This window comes from Manduca sexta, chromosome 27 (genome assembly GCF_014839805.1).
Source record: "Manduca sexta isolate Smith_Timp_Sample1 chromosome 27, JHU_Msex_v1.0, whole genome shotgun sequence".
In the NCBI taxonomy this organism is placed as follows: Eukaryota; Metazoa; Arthropoda; class Insecta; order Lepidoptera; family Sphingidae; genus Manduca; species Manduca sexta.
Window position 1 is genome coordinate 15318787 of NC_051141.1, and position 24525 is coordinate 15343311.

The 24525-nt window shown below is 34.5% G+C and overlaps 1 protein-coding gene across 1 annotated transcript in view; it reads left to right on the forward strand.

The window, feature by feature from the left end:
* LOC119190834 (ras-related and estrogen-regulated growth inhibitor-like) overlaps positions 1 to 21522 on the forward strand; it is a 37209-nt gene extending 15687 nt beyond the window's left edge. Inside the window, exons 2-5 of the mRNA XM_037443876.1 lie at positions 10862 to 10918; positions 11887 to 11960; positions 19908 to 20084; positions 20710 to 21522. Of these exons, the coding sequence (XP_037299773.1) occupies positions 10862 to 10918; positions 11887 to 11960; positions 19908 to 20084; positions 20710 to 20943 (542 nt within the window). The 3' untranslated portion in view covers positions 20944 to 21522. The remainder of the gene's footprint in view (positions 1 to 10861; positions 10919 to 11886; positions 11961 to 19907; positions 20085 to 20709) is intronic.
* The last annotated feature ends 3003 nt before the right edge of the window (positions 21523 to 24525 follow it).

Below are 24525 nucleotides of genomic sequence, written 5' to 3' on the forward strand. Positions count from 1 at the left end.
ATTGGAAGTCGTCTTGCTGCGTCTTTTCGTATTTCTTAAATATTTTATTTAATGATAAATTAAAGTATACTACTATTTTTAATAGTAATATATTAATTCTAGAATGTTTTTGGATTATTAGACTTTTAGATTATTAGTCGTTAAAGTATAATAATTATTAATCTGCAATTTAGTTTTCATGGCTTACCTACAAATGTATATAATATGTATAAATCTGAAAGTTAGTAGGTTGCACTGGCAATGGGCTGGCCACATATGTCGCAGATTAGATAACTGCTGGACTAAGCGTGTCCTGGGGTGGAGACCACGTCTTGGCAAACGTAGCGTGGGACGCCTTTTGGCCAGATGCCGGTATGATATACACAAAAGGGCCGGCAGCGACTGAATGCATAAAGGAGCAGACCGGGTTCTGTGGCGTACCTTGGGAGAGGCCTATGTCCAGCGGTAGCCTGCAACGGGCTGACGATGATGATGATGATTGATATAGATTTCTTAAAAGTTATAATTGGTGTCAAAACCTGAGGTATTAGTGCGAACGATGATCCGTGCTTGTAATATAATGATAATAGTTAATCAGCCGAAGTAAAAGAATAAATAGCTGATGATAAACACTGACGTTTTACGAAGTCTGCAGTTGTACATACATTATCTGTGACTAGACAAGTCACAAACCCTTATCAATGAATAGTGACTCCTAACTGAGATGATTCGTGACGATATTGAAATAAAAAAAAACTTCAAAATTTCAATACACAAGATGGTTGATGCAGAACCCTAGGATCTTGTTCTGCATTTAATTAAATCTGAACCTAAAAGGCACTAATTTTGTAAATCGAACCATCAACAGAAAAAATAAAAAAAAAAGTTAGGTAGATATTGCAATTTTGACTTTTTGGACGACCAACGCCGCAGTCCGCTCTATGACTATTAAGGCTGCAAAGTCTTCGAAAGGTCGCGAGATAATTATAATACAAAATCCGCGAATATATTAAAAAATAGGTTTATTTTAATGTCTAACATTCGCGTTAAGAAATCATTAACCTTAGGAAAGACATAAATAATAATAATAAACGTTTATTTTCATCCCAGGACAATATATAGCGGAATTTTTATTCCGGAAAAACTTTTATGTGGGCAAAGTCGAGAGCAAAAGTTAGTGCAATATTATAATAATAAGAGAGCTAGCTTTTAGTTTATTTAAATGAAAATGTTGTTAACATGAAATATCTTATTAGTAAAGTATCATACTATCCAACAATTCTTACATCCAATTGAGCCAAAAGCCTTACAATAGCATATTTATTAGCTTAAATCAATGGTCAACAACTTCATCCATTTGAGACACTTCTCTAGGTGTAAACATCCCACTCTGTACACTCCCAATGAATCTTACTAACGTGGATATGTTACAGTCAAAACCCGTTTTCAGTTACAACGCATTTTTCCTAGTTAAAACTAATTTCCACTAAATGCCTTGGTTAAAACTAGAATGAACAACAGCAAAAAATTACTATCAGTGAAAACTAGTGTTAACTAGACAAAACACGTTTTGTCAAAAATATTCAGTTAAGACTGGTTTAAAGGATGTCAAAGTTGATGTAATAGAAACCCAACCGCATGCCATTTGCCGGACACCACTCTAGACAAAAAACCACTAGCCGACTCGAGATTCGAACCCGAGGCCCCAGCGCGATAGTCGGATCCCGTACGCAATACATCTACACCACCGAAGCTGTTCCCCCTGACGTTCAACTATAATTACCAGCTGTCACTAGCAGCTAGTTTGTTTCCATCTGCTTATCCTGCACAGGTATTATTTCAATGTTGCGTGAAATCGACCTACAACCGTTTTCAATAAACGAATCTGAATTTTCATTACTATTTCTAGGATGAAACAATAAAAATTATTGAATTGTATATACATTAGTATGTCAAAAATATGTTATGATTTGTCTATTTATGATAGATCCAAAACGCGATTGGAATCGTTTTAACACATTTTATATTTTTAAGAAACTTGTTTTCTCATAACTATACTCGAAGACCGTCTTCGAGATAAGAGGTAGCGGAAACCACTCACGGACCATTTAGCTCTCCACTAGTAAAAGTATGTTTAGAATCGGATAAGTTGTTTTAGATATAACAGTGTACAAACTTTGTCACTTTTTTAATATTGAAACACATGACGTATGTACGTGGTATGTGTCTCGTAAGCGTGGAGTTCTTAAGGTAAGAACCACCGCAGTGTCTATTTCAACCAGTAAGCAGCGATGGTACATGCACTGTTCCGGTTCTATTTAGAAGTCAATGTAGCCGGTAATTACTGACTTTGCTGGCGGCAGGATATAATTTATATCCGCCCAGATAACGACCATCGTATGGATGTTAAAACCCGCCATAGTGGCCCACGTACCTAAGTGTACCGCTTTCAGGGATCAGCCTGTGTATATCCAGTACCAACAGACCGACATAGTTGTGTCGACTGGCGAGGGGTAAGCACCTTTCGTCAGTCGACATTCTATTGGACTCCACTCCACCTACCATCACGTGGAGTGTGGTCATTGTCCGTGAGTTTAAAAAAAAATAACATTTTAAAGTGTTACGTACTACTTAGTAATTTTAATTTCAGTGTGGTATCGCTTCTGTTTATGGGCGGTAGTATCACTTCCATCAGGCGAGCAGCATGCTCGGCATTCAAGTGCAATAAAAAAGATAAAAAAAATGAATACTAAACTAATATACCCTTATTTCGGTTTTACTCCACTTAAACTTTGGCACAGCAGGTAAAGACAAATACCAAGATGACATCAAATAATATAAGGAAGATCTGCAAATTTATCGTAGATAAATCTTTAGAGCTTGTGCGATCCAAATTGCAACGTGCATACAACTTTGCATACAAAACAATAGACTATCATTCAGATGATTAACTTGATCTGTTGCTTTGGAATCATTGGCTATCTGAAATAAATGCAAGTAGATTTTTTTTCGCCTACGCGATTGAGCGGCGGTAATTAGTTGGTTTGAAACCAACAACTGTGTCAGTCAGGCGCGGAATATTTATTTTCCATTTTGTATTTTTGTTATGTCTATAAGCTATTTTAAAGTTCAATAGATTATCATGTTAGATAGGCAAACAAAATGTTACAAATCACTGTTTGGTAATATAAAAACGATGCATAATGATTTTATCTGTTTACGCGAATGTTGGACATTAAAATAAAACTAAGTATTTTGTGGGTTTGATCGCGGTTTTTATATTATAAATTTCCCTTCTGTCCTCCTCGTCCTATTTTAATGAGAGAAAATTATAATATAGAATCTGCAACAAAATCGCACTATATTTTTATTTTAATAACAACAATGCTTTATGCTGTCTATTTTAACTGTGTTTTAAAGAGATAGTTTCATAAAATATACTTTTGTTTCTGGAATTAAAGGTAAATATTTAAAATTCAATTGCTCTTACAAGTAATATTATTTCTTTACGCAACACTGTTGATTTATCGTGGTAATATTATTGTTCGAGATATTTTTTATAAATTTACATGAGTAAAATAATTTTTATTCAACAAAATATTATTTATTCCGCTGGATTGATTAATCGCACTGAAAACTACGCAGAAACGAGAGGATTCCGAAGAATTGTCATAGCGCATTGTATTTTATATTTTAAAACAGTTTAACTATTTTAAATTGCATCCAAGTTATCCACAACACAGAAGTACCTACGGAGTAAATAATATAAAGTAATCCGGGTTTACGGCTTTTATGAAAGTCCCACCATTATTAACCAACCTATAACTTGCTTAGACTATAGGGTCTAACCAATAAACGCGGTATACATTTGTCACAGTTTACATTATGTCTTGCTTCCTATGACGGTAAATCTCATTCAATATATCAAGATAAAATACTGAATGACTATAACGTATACATAATTTATTAGTGTGCCGGTAAGAGTGAAAAGTATTGAATACTGATATAACATGTCTCCACTGCTTACAAACCAAAATATCTGTATGATGCGGGTTTGTATGTATCTGTTCCCCCATATTACGATTATGCGGAACGAGAGTTCTGAAAATAAAAGCTATGTCGGTGTAACCTTGATGAGGTCTGTCATTGGCGCTTCTACAATATTTTCACTTCTCGAGTGGCCAATAAATTATTCTCACGCCATTCATCTCTTACTCGATCCGGGATGTTTTTCGCATTGCTCATAACGTTATATGTATTGTAACGTGTTGATTCTGTATGAGCTGTTAGACTTCATAATTGTTATGTGGCTGATTTTTTTATTGGTGGTATTGTTTTTCGTTTTAAATAAAATGTTCTTAAGTTTAAAATGATAATCAAGGATGGAATTTTAATATTAAGTATTAGCGAGTACTGTAGTTTTCATTTTTTTATTGGATTTGAATAGCGAGACGAGCATGCCGTTCGCCTGATGGTAAGTATTACGACCGCCCATTAACAGTAGAAACACCATCCAACACCTTGAATTACAAAGTATGGTTTGATAATCCACTGCGCTCTCTCGCGGTCCAAGTAACTACTTCATCCAACCGTACATATGACATCGTTAAGCACTATTCGGTTCCAAATTTTTTTCTTCGTATTAAAAAAATATTATAAATTCATAATCGAACTCAGAATAGAAAAATTCAAAAACGGTATTTCTGTTTTAGGCACATTTACATTTTGAAATGTTGTCAATTATGATTGCCGGGCAGACGGCTATTATACTAGACGCATCATGCTTTGCGCCAACATAGATTACATGTGAGGTTTTCAGTTTTACTATTAGAACTTAATAATACCAGCCCTGTATTATATACTTGCCCACTGCTGAGCACGGGCCTCCTCTACTACTGAGAGGGATTAGGCCTTAGTTCACCACGCTCGCCTAGTGCGGATTGGTAGACTTCACACACCTTCGAAATTCCTATAGAGGACCTTCGCAGATGTGCAGGTTTCCTCACGATGTTTTCCTTCACCGTTAAAGCGAACGATAAATTCACAAAGAATACACACATGATTTTTTAGAAAAGTCAGAGGTGTGTGCCCTTGGGATTTGAATCTGCGGACATTCGTCTCGGCAGTCCGTTCCACACCCAACTAGGCTATCGCCGCTAACTATTAGAACTTACAGTTATTCAATTTATTTAAATCAAATCCCAACTACTTTTAATTCTAAAAATGCGTGATGACCTATTTTACAAATGACGTTATGTAGAAGTTTCGACGAACAAGTACAGTACTATATTATACCTAGTCTTGCCATAAATATTGTAATAAAGAAAAAAGAAAATTGTTAACTGCAAATAACATTTATTACTTTTACAGTGTGTCAGTTTAATACATAAATATAAAACAATTAAAAATATAAAAAGCTTATTCGAAGTGGTCTCCATTGGCTGCAATACAGTCCTTTAAACGATGAGGCCAGTTATCAATAGAAGCACGCACTCTTTCCATGGGAAAATTCTTCACTGCCAATCGTATAGATTGTTTTAGGGACTCCAAATTATCATGGCGTTTAGAGCAAGCTGTACTCTCTAAAACTGACCACAAATCATAATCCAGCGGATTAAGATCGGGACTAGACGACGGCCAGTCTTCAGCTCTGATGAAGTCCGAAACGTTCGATTCCAACCAAGACTGCGTGGACCGAGCTTTATGACCCGGCGCCGAGTCTTGCTGGAAGGACCATACTTGGTTATTGAACATGGTGATGTTAAGGGGCTTAACTACCTTCTCAAGAATGGTATCTTGATACACTTGTGCCGATGTTTTGATACCTTTTTCACAAAAATATGGCTCAGTCACTCCTTCATAGCTAACACCCCACCAAACCATCACTGAAGTCGGATAATGTCCACGTTGCACTCTGTCGACTAATTGGGAAGCTTCCTTAGAGCTTTGAGCATAAATACGGTCATTTTGTTTGTTAAAATGTTGCTCAATTGTAAAAATTTTCTCATCCGTAAACAAAATTTTTCTGTGACCTCCCTTTGCGTACCGCTTCAGTAGTTGTTTCGATTTTACCACCCTATTCTTCTTTAAATTATCAGTTAAGAAATGGCCAGTGCGTCTCTTATAGGCTGCAAGTCCTAAGTCATCTTTTAAAATACGCGACATGGTTCTAGGTGCTATCTTCATTTCCCGAGATAAAATCTTTTGCTTTCGGACAGGATTTCTTCGAATTCTTTCCCTTACTGCTTTGACCACCTTTTTCGTACGAACACTACGTGGACGGCCAGATCTTTTTCTGTCACAAACAGAGGAGGTCTCATTGTACCTATTAATAGCCCGGTACACAAACATTTTACTAATACCAAGTGTATGGAGAGTTTTAAAAATTGCATTTGGCTCCATACCTACTTTGTGTAATGCTATCACAGCGATTCGGTTCTCTTTATCACCCCACACCATTTTAATATCGCAAAATATTTTACAATGTATTGGCGCCAAAATGAGAAAACACAATGAACAATCGTATAAAAATGACAGATTCGAAATTCAAATGTAATATTTTTTTATAATTAAGTGTAACAGTATTTATGGCCAGACTAAGTATATCTGTCTATGAACTGAAATAAGTCCGTCAGGGAATCACAAGATAATCATTTTAACGCTCGGATAGCTATTAAAATGCGATCTAGAAATATATCTAACCAAGTGTTTCCTCGTAGCGGCTATTAAAAAATAAATCCTCACTGTCCTCCTGACTTTCATAATAATAAGAAAAGGGATAATTGATTAAATTTGCATTTCTTTTGTGTATCCAATAAATTCATATCGCATTGTTTTTTTGTTTATTTTTATTAAGGGGGTTTTTTGTATTTTTCCGACAATAAAAGTGACAATGTCGCCCCATCCGACCGCTTTTATTGGTATGTACTCATACAAGAGTTTAAAAGAAATGTTTCAGTTAAAGTTTATTGTGTCAGTAAGTAGTTATTCAGTTTCACCTCTAAAAATTTCGCAATGCTATGTTTAGTTAAAACACAAGTTTACTCGACCAGCTGTAAGTCAAAATACCAATTTTGCCAATCAATAAGGTTTAAACTAGGAAACCGGTGATGTTTTTCAGTTAATTAAGCACCTCTTAATGCTAAACAAGTTTACAGCTAAGACAGATCACGTATAATTATATATTATCGATTTGATATGTCCAGAACACGCTGGATGTGGGCTGCATCTGACAATGTTTGTTTTTAGACATATAATATTTATACGAAGTTTTGTTGTTTTGAGTAGGTACAATATTTAGCCTGATAAACTCTTATATTCTAAATTCAGTATTTGTTGTACATGCACCTGTAAGTGGAGTAGGATCCAATAAAATGTCGACTGACGAGACATGATTATATCTCGGAAGTCGACACAATTATGCCAGCCTGTTGGAATCCGATGTACTATGGTTGATCCCGGAATACAAATTTCGTGGGATACTATAGCGAGTTAAACATCGTGTGGTCGCTATCGATCAGTATATCTCGGTCCACCGGACTTTATACGACATTGCTGTGCGGTTTTGTTATGCTAGTTAACAAAAGCAGTGATTTTTTTACTGATGTATACTGCCGTGCTACCTTTAAAGCGGTATCTCAAAATAAAATCAAAATCTTATTTTTATGTCGTCAGATAGCTTAAAGAAATAGCCATCCAATGAACTTACCCACTTACGGTATCATGTTTAGAACTTGTTAAAAAAAACTCAAAAGAGTTTCCCTATCTAAGTTTTACATACAAAACTATAAAACTATATTTAGATAACTTCGATTATCTCGAAATATGGTTTCCCTGAAATACCGCTTTTGCGCTTGCCACTGCAGTATAGTAGTAGTAAATCGAAATATAATAATACAAGACATTCTGTTTGCGAACATGTTCCTTTCAATGTAACAAACATACTTCACGGCTATAAATCCGGGAAAACCCCGTAGGGTAGGCGGAGTTGCAACCAAGGCACCCATTTTCCGCCATTTTCATGTGTATTCTGCCTCATAATGTGATAGTTGGCAACCCTATCACTACATCGGGTGCAAATATCAAACACCAAATTGATACACAGCAGAAAAATCCAATATAATTTATCTCGCCGGGGATTACAATCCGGGACCTCACACCGATGGTCGTAGCACAAACTCGCAACTCAACTAGTTCCACATTTTCAGATTTAATTATTATGCGTTCAATTCGAATGTCTCGAATGCGTCGCCATCGGAACCAGTGGGACTTTATAAATTATAATGCAAAAAATGATTAAAAATAATTGGCACTGATTCATGTCTGTGTCATTACTAAATTGTATAATACCGGGTGGGGCTTACAGCGGATTATTTAATCAAAATACACGTTGAAATGATTTCCATTTTGACGGTTCATTTCTCCATAAAATATTTATTTCATATTACATTTCAAAAATTCATGCCAATTAGAATCTGCCTCTATTTATAAGCTGTATAAATTTTACACTCCCAAAATACATTTTAGCATAGTTTGTAAATATAAAATTGGGAAGCTTTACGCCTAAACAATAAAAGCGTTTTATACTATGTTTTATATTTATCAAATCTTTTAAAATCAATATAAAAAATATCTTTGTTTACGAAAATATATAAGCATCGATATATATGTACTACGTACTAGATTTGGCGTTTCGAACATTCACTGTGTTCAACTGAATTGAACTGTCATTAATTCAAACTGATTTTAGTACGGTGTCTATATTGATGCTTTACGTTGTGTACGGAGTGGCGCTCAAATATAAAACACGAGTCTAAGTGTAAACCTGGATGTGGATAAAAAATATTTGTCAAATGAGTAAAATTATTTCTTGTTTAAGGAATTTCCTAAGTAATATTTTATTATATTAAATATTGTTTGAGAAATTCCCTGAATTAATAATTCATATTGCACCCATTTTTCGCCTTCTATGTTAAGTCCCATGTGACAAGGGGTTATCCTAATGCTATTTATCAGGCCCATTTCCCGACTCCAGACTGATACTGACTACAAATCTCAATACCACTTTGCCCGACCCGGGATTTCAACCAGAGACCACAACGCAATAGTCGTATCGCGCACGCAAAACATAACGCCACCAAGGTTATAACACAAATTAGCTATCACAGCAGGAAGGCTTTACAATCTTGGATAACAAAACCCTAAACCGCTACTCAACAACTCTTATCGACACATTTTTAGCTAAACTGAAGGCCAATGCACCTCACGACGGCGCGACGCGGCCGATAAGTGACGAGTTATAAATTCCTTCGAATTGACAGCGGCGGTGGGCCAAGAACGCGGCGTGTTCTGCCGAAACGACTGGCTATTATACCGCCCACATTTCTGCGCACCGCTGATATTTTTAAAATACTAGACAAAATAATGTAGTGTGTGGACGAAAATAAGAATGGACTGAGAGGAATTTGTGCATGCCAATTTAGGTTGGGTTTGGAACAGTTAGAAGTGAAGATTTTAATTGTTTTATACAATTCCTATCCGGCGCAGTAGAGGTGTAAATTATGTACATACTTATAATCTGATGTTAAGTTTTGTTTATATCCTTATTTAAGCAGCTTTGACGTTTTTCTCGACTATTTCGTATACGTCCATCCTGATCGTCGCTACACACTCATAATTCCAAAACGTTTGTTTACTAAAACCTTAACGCTCACAGACGCAATAGTATCCGAAATATCGGATATATTTATTCCTAAGTTTGGACTTGCAAGTTCTTGCAGCAATAACTATATTGCGCAAGAACTACCAAATGTATAATCTAGCGGCAATATTAAATAATTATATACATATGCGACTTGCCACAAAGCCTGAAAAACTTCATAATTTGCAGAACTCAGATTTCCCTGATTATTAACACAGAAAACATTGCTTGGGAAACTCGATCTTTGCGATTTTAAACATCGCTTAAAATTTACGGTGTTAAATATATAACGATAGTCTTCTAACTAAAGAATACCTCGTAAAACTAGCGGCTACAATTAAAAAGGACATTTCTGATGAAATGTAATGAACGACCCAAGACGTCCCATAGATGATACGACAAATTTAAGATGATGTGTCAAAGGGTGCTATTAGTTCTAAATATATAATAAACGACCTCTATAAAAGTGTCATCGATATCTAAATATTGAGGACATTTTTTTAATAATATCGTTTTTGTACTGTATTTTGTAACTGTAAGCACAAATAATCAGATTTTCCTATTTTTTTCAGCACAGACTTGGCATTAGTAGTAGTTCTATCACAAACAATATCTATTGTATTGAATATCATTCGTAAATCTTAAAAAAAAAATATGCAAATCACATTAAAAGTAATCTAATCAGTGTAAAGAAAAACATATTATTCGACGCGGTAGTATCGACAACCAACCGCGGATCCTATGTAAGAGCTTTTTGCCTCGTCGATTGATAGACCCCCCTGGTCCTCATTGACGACAATATATATAGTTTTTGCTTCTGTGTCTCTTATTAAAAATAATATATTTTGTCATCCCCTTTTTCTTTTTATTTTGTCTCTCGTATTGCTATGGAGGGAAGTGGACAATTAATGCCACTGCTGATCCTGGCTTACAGGACTTGTAGTGGTGGGTGTGAGGGCGGGAAAGTCTCTATATCCCCGTTTTGTTCGTATATTCTGTCCTTACATTATTATCGAAAATCGTTTATTTCAACATGGCATTTATTTGTTCATTTAGGCAGACTCAGAAAATATAATTAGCCCAAGGCCTACCCAACTCTCGGTCCACTTCTGTCGACAATGTATTTTAATGTAATTATTGTATTTTTTTTGTCGTGTTAACAATTCCTTGTACTTGTTTCAGCACTCACGGTCCGCTTCCTCACCAAACGTTATATCGGAGAGTACGACCATCAGCAAGGTAAGGCATCTAATACACAAGCAGCGGCGTAGCGTAGTCGAGCTGAGGGTTGTAGACAGCTGCATTTTTAGGGAGGCTTTCTCTATTTTTTTTAATGGAGTTATGTCCTTACGTATTTGTTGCGTGGGAAAGTAGCTGAGAGCTTCTCGTGAACCTTTTTTTGCTCTCGCCCGCCAAAATTATCAACAAACTTAATTGTAATTGTAATCATCAAAAAAAGTCATGATTCTCTAACTGTCTTCTGTTGAAAAGTAATTTTAAGTAGATGGTTTGTTTCACGCGTAATGTTATGACCATGCAGTGTTATAGCATTTAATCGTTCCAACATAGAGAGCTCTAGTAATTATAATTTGTGCATATCGATAGTTGGAAGGGTAATTGAATTAAGCGAAATGTTTTTGCGACGCAAAATTTCATACATATTTAATATCAGCACTTTTTTCTATATTTTTTTTAACCTAGCTAAAATTTTTCGAATAAAAATGTCGTTTAAGTGAATTAGCCTATCAAACGTCGATATGATATATCCTAAATGTAAAAAATAAAACTACGTAATATGAAATATGAAATTTCCGCTTTGCCACCCTTTGGATCAAAATTTTATATTGGCTTCCTCTCCCCAACCCCTTAGTTGGAAGTCGGGCACTCCATTGATAAATAGGTGTAATCGTTTCATAATGAATAGTACGTATCGTTTGTGAATATCCCAATGCAAAAATATTAATAACTGATCCATAAGCGTGTGCTCACACGCTACCTATAATCCTCAGGTAAAATCTTCCCAAGCTTTGTGTTCTCTACAAATAACGCAAATTCTAAATTAAAAATGTTACTTTTTAGTCTCTGTGTCTCCTACGTTTCCATTAGCGGCTTTTGTGAAAATTTATTAAACTTATCGTTTTTTACGGTATATTAAAATAAAATATATGATGAATAACTTTTAATATTTTTCCATTTATTGTTTACAGAAAGCAAATATAAGCATGAAGCTATGTTGGACGGCGAGCCTGTACTTTTCGAAATTTTAGACACTTGCCCAAAGGTATGTTATACAAATTCAGCACTGGAATTATTTTAATTAATTTATTTTTCTCGAAAGTAAAAATAATCCTTTGTATTGTAGCCCATTATTGTGTTTTGTACTTTATTATTTCTAAATTCAGGTCGCACCAAACAAAGCCTATTCTTTTTCTTTTTTTTTCCCTTTTATTGCGGATTACGGAGTGATCGAGCTGATTTTCCTTTACACCCGTCTGTTCTTGTTAAACTTATATTTAAAAAAAATGTTAATACTAAGAAAACATTAAAATAATATAGTTGTTTTCGCTGGATGCAGGCCGCTTTAGAAAGTTCGTCTGAAAATTATTAAGAAGACGCTAATATTCACCAGTGAACAGTCATATGCTCATGATGATCTAATGGTAAATTTTTAAAAAGATTTTAAAGGAGATTTAATATTGCTAAATAAGTTTTACTACTTTACCTTCCGACTTCGGAGAGATGAATAACATTGCGCGAAAGCGGAGCACAGCCCGAGGAAATTATAAAAATAAATTATTACATTAGACTTTTTAAACCGAAGATATTCGTAGATATCGATTTTGAAGCCATTAAAAATGAAATACAAAATAGGACCTATTTTTCCAATACTAACATTATATCTGCTATTTGGAATTGAAGGCATGCCTAGACATCGATTTTATGGTAAATTGGTTTTAGAACAAGGAAATCCGAAATGGAGGGACCGAAGCCCTATTTATGCAAAATGGGCCCGGTAATACAATAATTAACCATATCGCCATCCTTCATCACATATGTAAATAGTTACTTAAAAAAATATAATATATGTCATGTACATCATCAGTAATATTTCCTAGCAAATCAAGTTCGAACATCGAAATGAAGGAAAACATCGTGTCGAAACCTGCACACCTGAGAGGTTCTCTATAGAAATTTCGAAGGTGTGTGAAGTCTATAAATCCGCACTAGGCCAGCGTGTTGGACTAAGGCCTCATCCCTCTTAGTAGTAGAGGAGGCTCGTGCCCAACAGTGGGACAGTCTATAATACAGGGCTGATATTATTATATTATTATTATACAGCAACACGGTCTAAAATATCCTCTTTATTACATTACATAAAAATCGGATGTGGTTTCATTTTTCCCCCATATTCTCCGAAGCGGAAGATTTCTAACCGTATAATCATGGATTATTGCTAACTTATATTAATGGGGGTTAAATACACTTAAAATATAAAAATAAGAGTATAATAGAAATTACCTAACATATTTAGTCACACAAGCAATAAGCCTGTGCTGTGGGTGGTAGGTCTCTCATATGTGAGAGTCCGCCTGGTAGGTACCCGCGCTAGGTCTATTTCCGCCGCCAAAGAGCAGTGTGAAGTCACTGTTGTGTTCCAGTTTGAAGAACTTTGTAGCCACTGAACTACTGGACAATAAGACTTAACTGTCATCTCTCAGGGCCCTAATTCTGTATGATAGTGTAAACGCGTAACGCGGCCGTGTCATGTTATCTTCGAGAAATGTGCATGGAATGTTATTCTGTAAGCCAAATTTCTATAGTCCTAAACATGATGCGTTGTGTTACGTGCTTGTTACACACTGTCAAAATAACGTGCGGGATAGAGAATAAGGCCCCAGGATGGCGAGCGCAATGGAATACCAAACAACAGTTTGTAATTCAAGTTGTATGATGGTGTTTCTACAGTTTATGGGCGGTCGTATCGCTTACCATGAAGCGAATGGTAACCTCGTCTCGCCATTCAAAGCGATAAAAAAATGTATTATGCGCCCCCACTTCGGTGGGTGCTAGCCAGCAGACAGGATGAAATGTGTTCTCATAGAAAATTGAGGAAAGGAAATTTTGTGAATGATACTTATAAATCGCTAAGATTTTATCACGATCGTTTTTTAAATACGCAATTTATTTATGAGTCAATTAGTCATACTAAAAGTATAGATTGATACCCCAGTGTTGATGAAATATAGATGCCGTGTTATAATATTCTTTTGTATTCCTCTTAAGGTAAGAGTAATACAAAAGAAATTATTACCATAGTTATTAGTTTTTAATACCACATCAAACACTTGAAAGTCATTTCTTTTTATGATAAACGGAAAAAACAAATTTAAATCTAATTACTTACTTCTCAGATATAAATAACGAAAAAGAATAAGAAGTAAGTAGTTAATTAAAAAATAATTATTAATAAGGACATAAAACTATTATAATAACTAGTTGACCCGACTGACGTTGTCCCGTCTTAACTATGAATTTGCAATTTCAAACAATTTACAGTTATATAAAATTCATATTTTCGTTAAGTTTTCTTAAATTTTCAAATTTTCCGCGCATTTTTTTTATTTTTTTCTGTCGTAAGAACCTTCTCTTGACAATAACAAACACAACAAAAAAAAAAGGTGAAATCAGTCCAGCCGTTCACGCGTGATGGCGTGACCAAGGGAAATAGGGATTCATTTTTATATATATAGAAGATATGTTATATTTGCAATACATCATAAAATCAGAAAATACTGTTATATTTTAAATTAATATCCTCATACCAATAAAGCATATGGGACTACGACTACTGTACTCTACCGTAAGCGTCTATTCTCTTTGCCAGGGATTTCTTTTTTATTTTCATGTAAGTGAATTACGAATTTCATGTACGTAAGGAAAATGCTGGTTTTTCATTTACAGATTAAATTCAAGACGGTTTAATCAATAATCATTAAATTATTTTTGATAATATTAACCGTCTTCAATATAAAGTTCGATTTCAAAAACTGGGTCAGATGTTTCAATAATTAAATATAGTTAACGAAATGTTTCATTTTTGTATAAATATGGGGCTACTTGGAAAACGAAATAATTAATTATACATTCGGATAACACTTATATCATTTCTTTGCGTATTTTTCAACTATGAATTAAAAATTGATAATTATCACATTAAAAAAACAGTAAGTAATTTCTAGAGCCCATAAGAAGCATTTTTCGAGTACCTACACCTAATGCCTACCGTTGTGTTCTAGTTTTGTGTACGAGACGTAACATCCCCGCAATAACCCGCAGTAATTTGTAATTCTATTGATTATTATGTATTAATTTGAGTTGCTACTGATCAAAGGCAGTCATCGCTACAGACGGGAGGATTGCTTACTGCAATTCACTATGTTAAAAACGTTTCTCCGCATTAAAAAAATACATTCTTTAATAAACATTTACCCGAACCCCGCATATAACGTCAGCAATTTTGGGCTTAGATTTAATTACCTTTTTTCGGGGTACCTATACAGTTTATCTTTTATAATTTAGATTTTATTAAAACGCGACGCGTCAGCCCTAGCTAGCAATACACGTACAGCCCGTTAGGTAGCTTTTTCCTAAAAACTCATATAAATGGCTGCCAGACCTCAAGACACTGTGAGCTCATTCTGCGTAGATCGGACCGTCAACATAAAAATTTTAAAAAGTTTTAAACTCATATAAATACTGCATTTTTCCGAATATTACGAAATTTTATGACTATAACATATGTTCATGAACATCGCCAACGGCCTGTAAAATGTACTTTACCCCTGAATATATTAGGGTTTAGTTATTAATCACTTGAAGATTTTAGCAACTTTTTAATACCTTCCCTTTTAGTGATACGTAGTTTTAGAGATTTAATTATATGAAAAACAAATAATTGATCGGGTACCGGTTCTCGGTTAAATAATCGCGTATTTAAAATAGCTACTAAATCTTACCTCCACCCCCTTTTTCGAGCTTCTCATGATTAATAGTTGATACCTTAGAAGCAAAGAATACATTCTGATCTATTGCTGTGTGAATATACAAAGCAGGCCACAACGAACTTATATAGCTGGCTAAATGACCACCTAAATAAAATAAATAGGAGCAGCTACCGATCAATGAAAAACGTTTTTCCGTTTAAAGATCCCACTGTATTTTTACGAGATAAATGAGATAATATTCAAAGACACATATAATTTAGAATTTGTTTCCAATTCACTGCTTATAATGAAATACGTACATGTAATTCGTACTTAAGTGCACCGATTGAGTGCCTCTTCCGAGAAAAAACATTGCATTAATTAATTGGAAAAGTTAATACTCTACGAAGGTTTCTCAATAGAAACCTTGGTAGAGCATTACCTTTTCTATATCAATAGATTCAATAAAATATTAATAACAAACAGGAATAGTAACAATGCATTCATGTGATATTTATGCCGAATTTATAGAATTTGTAATTATTGATTTTAGAAATTACACTGCCTCCGTGGTGTTGTACTGCATGCGCGGCACAACAGCGCTCTGAGGTCCTGGGTTCAAATCTCGGGTCGGGCAAAGTGATATTTGTATTTTTTTTTGCTCAGTATCAGCCTATATTCTGAAATTTGTGTCCGGTATATAGGGGGTACGTTTGCCCCCTATCACATCATGGGACGAAACACCCTTGGCAATAAGTGGGTGCCCTGGTTACCTGTTTACCTCTGCATACCCCTTCGGAGATAAATGCGTGATGTTTTGTGTATGTGTGTGTGATACCCGTGTTGTTAATATCATAATATAGTTTGTACCTCCTACCTTCTTTAATGAATATCAGATAGATTTACATCTTAATTACCAATGTAAAATATTTGATATTGATATTTGTAGATATTATAATGTACGTACATAGGTGATATATCGCTTCTGATGCATCTAGGTTGTATGTGTGCATCCGCGCTTCCGTCCGGCGCGGCAGTGTCCGGCTCAGTTTCTGACAACTGCTTGTTCCGTCGACATCGCCGTCATTGATATCGAATTGTATAACGGTCGGAATTTTAAATTTCAATAAGTATCGTAAAATAACAGTTCAGTTCCTTGGTTCTTTCTAGTTAGTTTTCGTGCGGTCAGTGTGTTGTTTTAAAGTTCCAAAGTTCTGGAAGTTGGTAAGATTATGAACAGATTATTCAGTATTTAAAGTAAATATTTTATGTGTTAATAATACTAGATAGTAAGTCTCTACAAAGCCGTTTTGACATTACGTTACTAAATGAAACGGGCTTCGTGTTTTGTCGAAAAAAAAACACATTGAGCAGCTCCAACAGCAGATTTTAACAAATGTTTTAATTTCGGACAATATAAATATTAATAAAAATTTATCTTAATTTTACACGTCCTAATGCCACCACAACTACTGTAAACAGAGTTCGTGGGGGCGAGATTATCACATTTTCAGTTATAAATATACTCACGCACACCCCATATTCGCAGTAAATTACGAAGAGTTAAAAAATCATAAAACAAAAGCCAAAGCTTTTTTACAACAATGTTAGTGGAGGGAAAGAGACAATTGAAATGCTAATTAACTTAAATGTCATTTTTTTTGGGAAAAAAATAATTTGGTTATCAAAAGATAGAAAAACAGTGTTGATTTTAAATATGTATGAAACTTAGTGTCGAAAATGTGTCACTTAACCGTCGATGGTTTTATTTATTAACGTATTGTCAAAGACGCCCTGTGAGAACCCGTCTTCAGGTAATTCATTAACCAGAGTAGATATTAAATAAAATTGCTTTTGTTTTCTTTTTTCCATTCCATATCACACAAGCTTACGCAAGCCTGACTGCTTGATTGTATAATCTTTTATAAGAGATGCTTATATTCTACTAGAGGACTATTGCGAATGTTACTCGAAATATTTTTGATAAGTTATACGTATCCGCTATAATTGTGGCATATTTTGTATTTATATAGGCTTTATATTTTAACTTTTATTAGTTTTATCAATATCGTGATAGAGTTGACATGCCCGGGATTGTAATAAAGTTCTTGCGGGACACCACCACAATTTTTTTTCTTGGGTAAAATTATTTTGAAGCTACCGTACTGGGGCATGAGTGCGATAACGTTGGTTTTAATTAGTCGTAATTACATTTATTCAGCGAGTATTCCGGAGACTAGATTCTTCACACTTGTCTATGCGAAAACTGGCAATGGACCCGAAATTGTTTTGACGCTACGGATGTTCGAGAGCTGGTGGTAATCAAGGGTAAGGAGTATAAAAGTGTATACTATGATGTTGAGTAGCAGGTATACATACCTATTCTAAGGTATACTTTACAGTCGTTCTTACCCAGCCGGACCACGAAAGGACTTTTCTTTTGTACTAAGTTAACATAGATTTTTAATTTTTTATTACATTTTGGAAATTGTCCACCTTATTTTCAAATACAATGAAAACAGCTTAATAGGATACGTTTAATACACATAGTTAGTCCCTGCAACTTGAGACATATTTTCATAAATTATACCTACTATCCAGTTCGAATATCGTAAGATACAATCACACAGCACTTAGATAAGCTACGATGCAATATTTATGTGCGATGACGTCACTAGCAATGGCGGCCGGCATCGACGTTTTAGGCCCCGAGGGTGACAGATTAAAAATCCTAAAATTTAATGACAATAATAAAATATTTACAATACATTTAAAACTAAAAAATGTATGTTATAAATATTTTTGCCAACTGTTCTTTCTCCTGGAGCAATTTTATATTTTTTGGTTACAACATTCGAACACCTTACTGTGGGTCAAAAAGTAAAGTGAGTTAGGGGTTGCAATAACGAAAAACTCACGTCTCTTCAAGAACCTAAGATCGCTCCCTGTAAATCCCTGTAAATAATCCCTGCCTGCTCCCTATAATCAACTAACAATCTCGAGATTGGATGACTGGCCTTTGTTCATCAACTAGTTAGCATTAGATGAACACTTTTGTTAAGTACTTAATATATTTATAAATAATTACACTAGGATGTAACGCAATTTACAAATACATGATATACATTATAATAACTCTAACAACTTTATAAACGTATAATTCGACACTTACACAAAATTAATACATAGTTCGTTAAATTTTTCCCTTTTCCGCATTATACGTTTTCTCGTAACGCATTTTGGCGGGGTCTTTTTAAAATCGTCTTAAACGTGTTATACTGTTCATTAAATATCTATAATATAAAATCAACTTTATTTTGTGCGAGGAAAAGCGCAGTATCGCTACCACTGCTAAGGGTGAATAGTTGTTTTGCGGTCCCTTTCTGTACAAGGCTAAGATGATGTCGAACTCTAAAGGATGCTTTTGGCGTCTAGCACAGCTGTAGACCGACCATTCCCATTATCGTCCTTTTCGGAGTAGCTTAATCGGAACAGTCGAGCGAGCAGCTCCCATTGTTTTCTCCCTGACTTCCTTTAACTCGACTGATTTAATCAACTTTTAAATAAGAAATAATTTCATACATATCTTATAATCATGAGACATACTATGTATTTTATTTGTAAGTTTGTTTGTTCATCTCACTAAATGTATTGAAATAATTTCAATGTGCTCTTCAAAGCTTTAAAGCAAATAATTAATTAGTGCCTTAGTTTAATACAGATAGATAGAATTGGAAACAGCTCGATCACTACATAAATATTAAAATTTGTATTCCATAGATAATATTAAAACTGCATATGGTGCGGCGGTTATCTTTTGTTTAGAGTTAAGTATATATCCTAATTCTGCGCTTATTTCATTTCTCAGTAACTTGTATTTTTGTTGGTGTCATGACTATAACCTTAGGGAAGTTGAAACAGATGATGCAAAGATCGGGCTTACGCTATAGAAGCTCTATTTTCTCTCCCCATTGGAAATTAAATAATATAATATGTTCAGAAATCGAGACGTGGACTTGCTTAAATAGTTTAATATAACTTATTATATTATATTTGTTCAGAATGCAGTCTAGTGACACCTTCGCCTCAACTCAACGTCGTCCTTGCACCCACCATCGTACTAGAACCTCGATTATACCCAAAACTTGTTGCAGGGTCGGCAATTAACTACAACTATTTATGTTATTTTAATTTTGCAAACACGGTTAATTGGCTGTTATTTTTACCAGATGTTTCTTTTCCAGAGCATAGACGAGTTACCATCTAGCGACATAGCCCAGTGGGCGGATGGTTTGTTCCTCGTATATTCCATAACAGACAGAGAGTCGTTCAACTATGTCCGCAGAGCCAAACAGATCCTCCAGCCCGAGATACCGCTAACACTGGTTGGCAATAAGGCTGATATGGTACACTTGCGGCAGGTATGCCATAGACAAAATAACAACGGGATATGTTGTACTAATCGTTTAACAAACTATTAAGGTATAATTAAAAACAATAATTCCACACAAAACGTTGTCAGAAAGTATGACACATGCATGAAATTATTATTAACAACAATAGGAATATAATATTGAATGATTCGCTTTTCTTTATTCGGCTGTCCCCTGTCATGCTTGTTATCCGGGGATAGATGGCAATGCTACTACGAACCGAAATGTATTGTAATGTGATATATCCAGATTTTCCATTTTAAATTGAACGCATGTGCCAAACGTATGTTCGGTCACGTGTAAAAGAATTTTCGTTTTTGTATAAAAATCGTTTGGACGACGACACGTATTATTTACAGGATTTATTTACTACGTGTACATATCACATCTTTATCACAATGCATTCTTCGATGACGGAAACCAGATGTCTATAAATCATAACTATTATATCAGGAGGTTGCTCGCTCGGTTTCTAGTCTAGCAAGATACGACGAAGACATTTATTTTTGGAACTGGTTCAAACATTACCCCAATGAAGCTACTGCGTCGTGGTGGAAGTGTACCTTAATTCAGGTCCATGTTAGTCCTGGTATTTACAAGTTTTGTTTTACAGGTGAGTCCGGAAGAGGGTGAGATCTTAGCTAAAGATTTCGAATGTGGTTTTGCGGAGGTGGCTGCCGCGGAACAGGTGCATCCGGTTGGGGATGTCTTTCACGACTTGTGTCGTGAAGTACTGGCTTTGAGGCGGCGGGCGAAACATAGTCTCCTCGATAGAATGTTGGGCTCGAAATCGGCTTATAGGGTCTACTCTAGGGGGAAAAGTGATAGCGCTTTACCCAAAGAATAAATAACGAGATAGTCACACACTTTATTTAATTAATGTTCCCAGCAGCGGATCTAGCGAGGTTGGTGTAACTCCGAGGAGACTGGGGGAAAATATTCCTTAATAACTTTTACTTAATAATCCATAGTAAAAATTCCAAAAATGGAGTCATTTAACTTAAGCACTTCAAGATGATAGATCAAACTAGATCCGCTCCTGGTTATACGTCTAGATTTTTTGAATTCTCAGTGTTAGGCACCTAGTCGTGATTGTAATGGGTAGGCAATTGACCCTAGTCAACGGTGTGACAGTATACTGTCATATTATAATATGAATGTTTTTTTGTTAGTAAAGAAAGACTTTACATTAATGTAGTTGTACGCTTAGTATATTCGCTTGTATGATTGAAAAGAAGTTGCATAAATTATTTTTGACATTTTTTGACGATACTCCATCGTTTAATATCAATAGTATTTACTAGCCTCAGTCAAGTTATCGTCCTACTCACAAATGAATAGAATGTCTACGCCCTAGACTGTAAAAAGGACATAAATATTAGTCGCGTAAACCCTATGTTTCTTCCTATAGAGTACAGAGTGGTTCATTTCCGCATGTTGCTCAGTCCGTTCAGTTTCTACGTCGTCAAAAATTACAGAAATAATGTTGATGTTTTTTTTACTCTGATGCATTTGATTGTTAGAGATGTACGATTTATTGGTTAATTATATAATTTTCATAATTATTTAACGAATAAAATGTTTATTTAAACCTTTTTTTTTATTTGTGTTGTATATTTTGTGCTTATAATATCGCCAATGTGCGGTCAGTGTTTTATAATATTCCATTGTAAGTCAACAATAGAAAAATCCAAAATGCAAAAGAAAAAGACAAACAATGATATAATAATGGACTGCGATTAAAAATGACTAGCAGCCATAGAGGCAACCCCAGAATCACTGTCACAATGGGCGATATGCGCAAAGTGGCCCCAAATTAAAATAATGTGTTACCCTACTCAGCGGGGCCCCTACACAACAACCAATCAGAAGACGCTATTTAGTTTACATCACGCAATTGACAGTTAAATGACATCGATTTAAAGATGGCACCCTATAACGTTTGTGGTTAAAATTTATGGCGCACTGCTTTTATTATTAGCAATATAGGTTATGTGCCCACTTGAATTCGAAAATAAAATGTAGCTGCGCGTCATTTTGTTTTTAAAATGAAGTAATGACGAATGTCGAAATAATGGGTCCCGCTTAATTAAAAATTATGAAGTAATTTTTATAATTTTTGGTTTTTGATTTTATTGCTTTAGAATTCTTGAGCACGTATATTATGCACACTAGAGAGACATATTTAAATATTTTTCTCTTAATGTAAGCAACCCTACTCCATAATTGTGCAAGTGAAAGCTGATAAGGACCATTGTATATTATTTTATTCGTCATCATTTATTAAGCAGTTCTTACAAGTATGATATTATTACTAATTTATGAAGAGACTTCTTATTATGATAAAATTAAATTTAGTTCAATTAATAAAAAATCAATTAATAATTTATTTCAATTAAATTAAAAACAATGTTATATGTATTGTTTAGTTGTTATTTCAGATTCTTTCAGCTGTCAAGTGCAGAATTAATAAATTTAATTTATCCAATAATATTCTATATACGTAGATAGTTGTGTATCTTTCTTAAACTCGTATCGACAAAAGGCGTTTTTCTGTTCTAAAAATTAAAATCCTAAATTGTGAAAACTAAAAAAAAATATAAAATTACGTTCTATATATTTATTACTTAATAATTGCAATATTATCCAAATTCACAAATTTATTGTTTAATGTTTAAATCAAAAATCTTTATAATTATATTTTTCGTGATACGAAGTTAAGAAAGTAACTTATTGATATTAAATTTAAAATATATTAAATATAAACGTAGGTCCATTTTGAATATATTCAATTTTATTACTTACTGCACTTTTATCTTAATGCACTTATTAGGAAAATATATCCATATATTATGCACAAACATTTTAAAATTGTAATCGAAATTAAAATAAAATAATTAACTACCTATAGAGGTGTTTATTATTTTATAATAGTGCTTAATTTCTTTATGAAAGCTTACCCACAAAACGTTCTGTCGGAGTTGTTTTCGCCTTTGCTTCACGGCACACAGGGTACTAAATGGGCTTATCAAAAAGCTAGCATTCGGGGTGGGCAGCCCTCAGCGCTAATACGCCCCGAACTCGTCCGCTTCACTCAGTGTGCGCGCGCGTCACTGTCATAAACCGTCTCTGACGTAAGCGCCGGTATGACGACGTACATTCGGAATTTGAATTTAGACTCAATTTTTTTTAAGATTGTTTAAAGCAAAAGTCATAAAATCGTGTAGTGGAGTGAACTGATTTTATAAAGGATTTTTATCGTAAGTACATATATTTATTTTTTCGCGAATATATTAGATTGTGAAAATTTTGGCTTTTGCGAAGGGTATAAACTTGCAGCGGCTTCTTGTGAATTTGTTTTAACATCATGGTTTTTTAAATTGTGTACAATTTTAAATAACTAAATTGATATTGCTTTTTATATAAACAGATCATTTTATAGACTGCTCAATACTAAAATGATGGTATTCCGGTATAATTCCATATTTAATAAAAACAATATTTGTTGTGACTAGAAAACTGTTAAATACGAGAAATATGTATGTATATTATTAAGTAGGTAATTAAGCTTTGCTTTAAAATTATTCACATCTTTAAAAATTGTTTTAAAAAATAAAACATTTAATGCAAACAAGTAAAAAGTTGCATGAAAAATAACGACTTAGGAATATGGCTAGCTATAGTAAGCTTAATAAGAAAACTGTCAGTTTCAATATATAACAGGCGAATACATTATGGAAGGTCATAAAATGTTAGATCTACTTAAGTGTAGGGAGTTAGTTATTAGGTTTTCCAGCGGACTAGACACTACGATAACATTAATTCAAACAATATAACATAAGCAATAATGTAAGCCCAAGTTAGGAAAACTCAATACGTAATTATTTAATTATAAAGTAATTTTAAGCACAGCAACTTGAACAAACACAATATGTAACATAATTTGGAGGTTTTCAAGCATTTACTTATGGAAAAGCAAATCTAGAAGTCATGCCTGAATCTTTCAAACAAATCCCTTTTCAAAGTTATGCTTGCTGTTTTGATTCCCGACGGAAGCTGTGTGTTGAATACAATCGCTGGCGTCTTCTCGGTAACGTCATCAAATTAAACATTTATTTTTAAACCTAGGTAGAGATAGAACTCTCAAAACCAAGGTAAGTATACCATATAAAATATTACTGATGCGATCTTAGTTCATACTGGTGGTAGGTCTCTAATATGTGAGAGTCCGCCTGGATAGGTAACACGGTACTGTCTATTTATGCCGCCAATCGGCAGTGTGTAGTCACTGTTGTGTTCCGGTTTGAAGGACATTGTAGCCAATGTAACTACTGGACATGAGACTTAACATGTCATGTCTCAGAATGACGAGCGCAGTGGAATACCAAACAATACTTTGCAATTCAATGTGTTGGATGATGTTTCTACT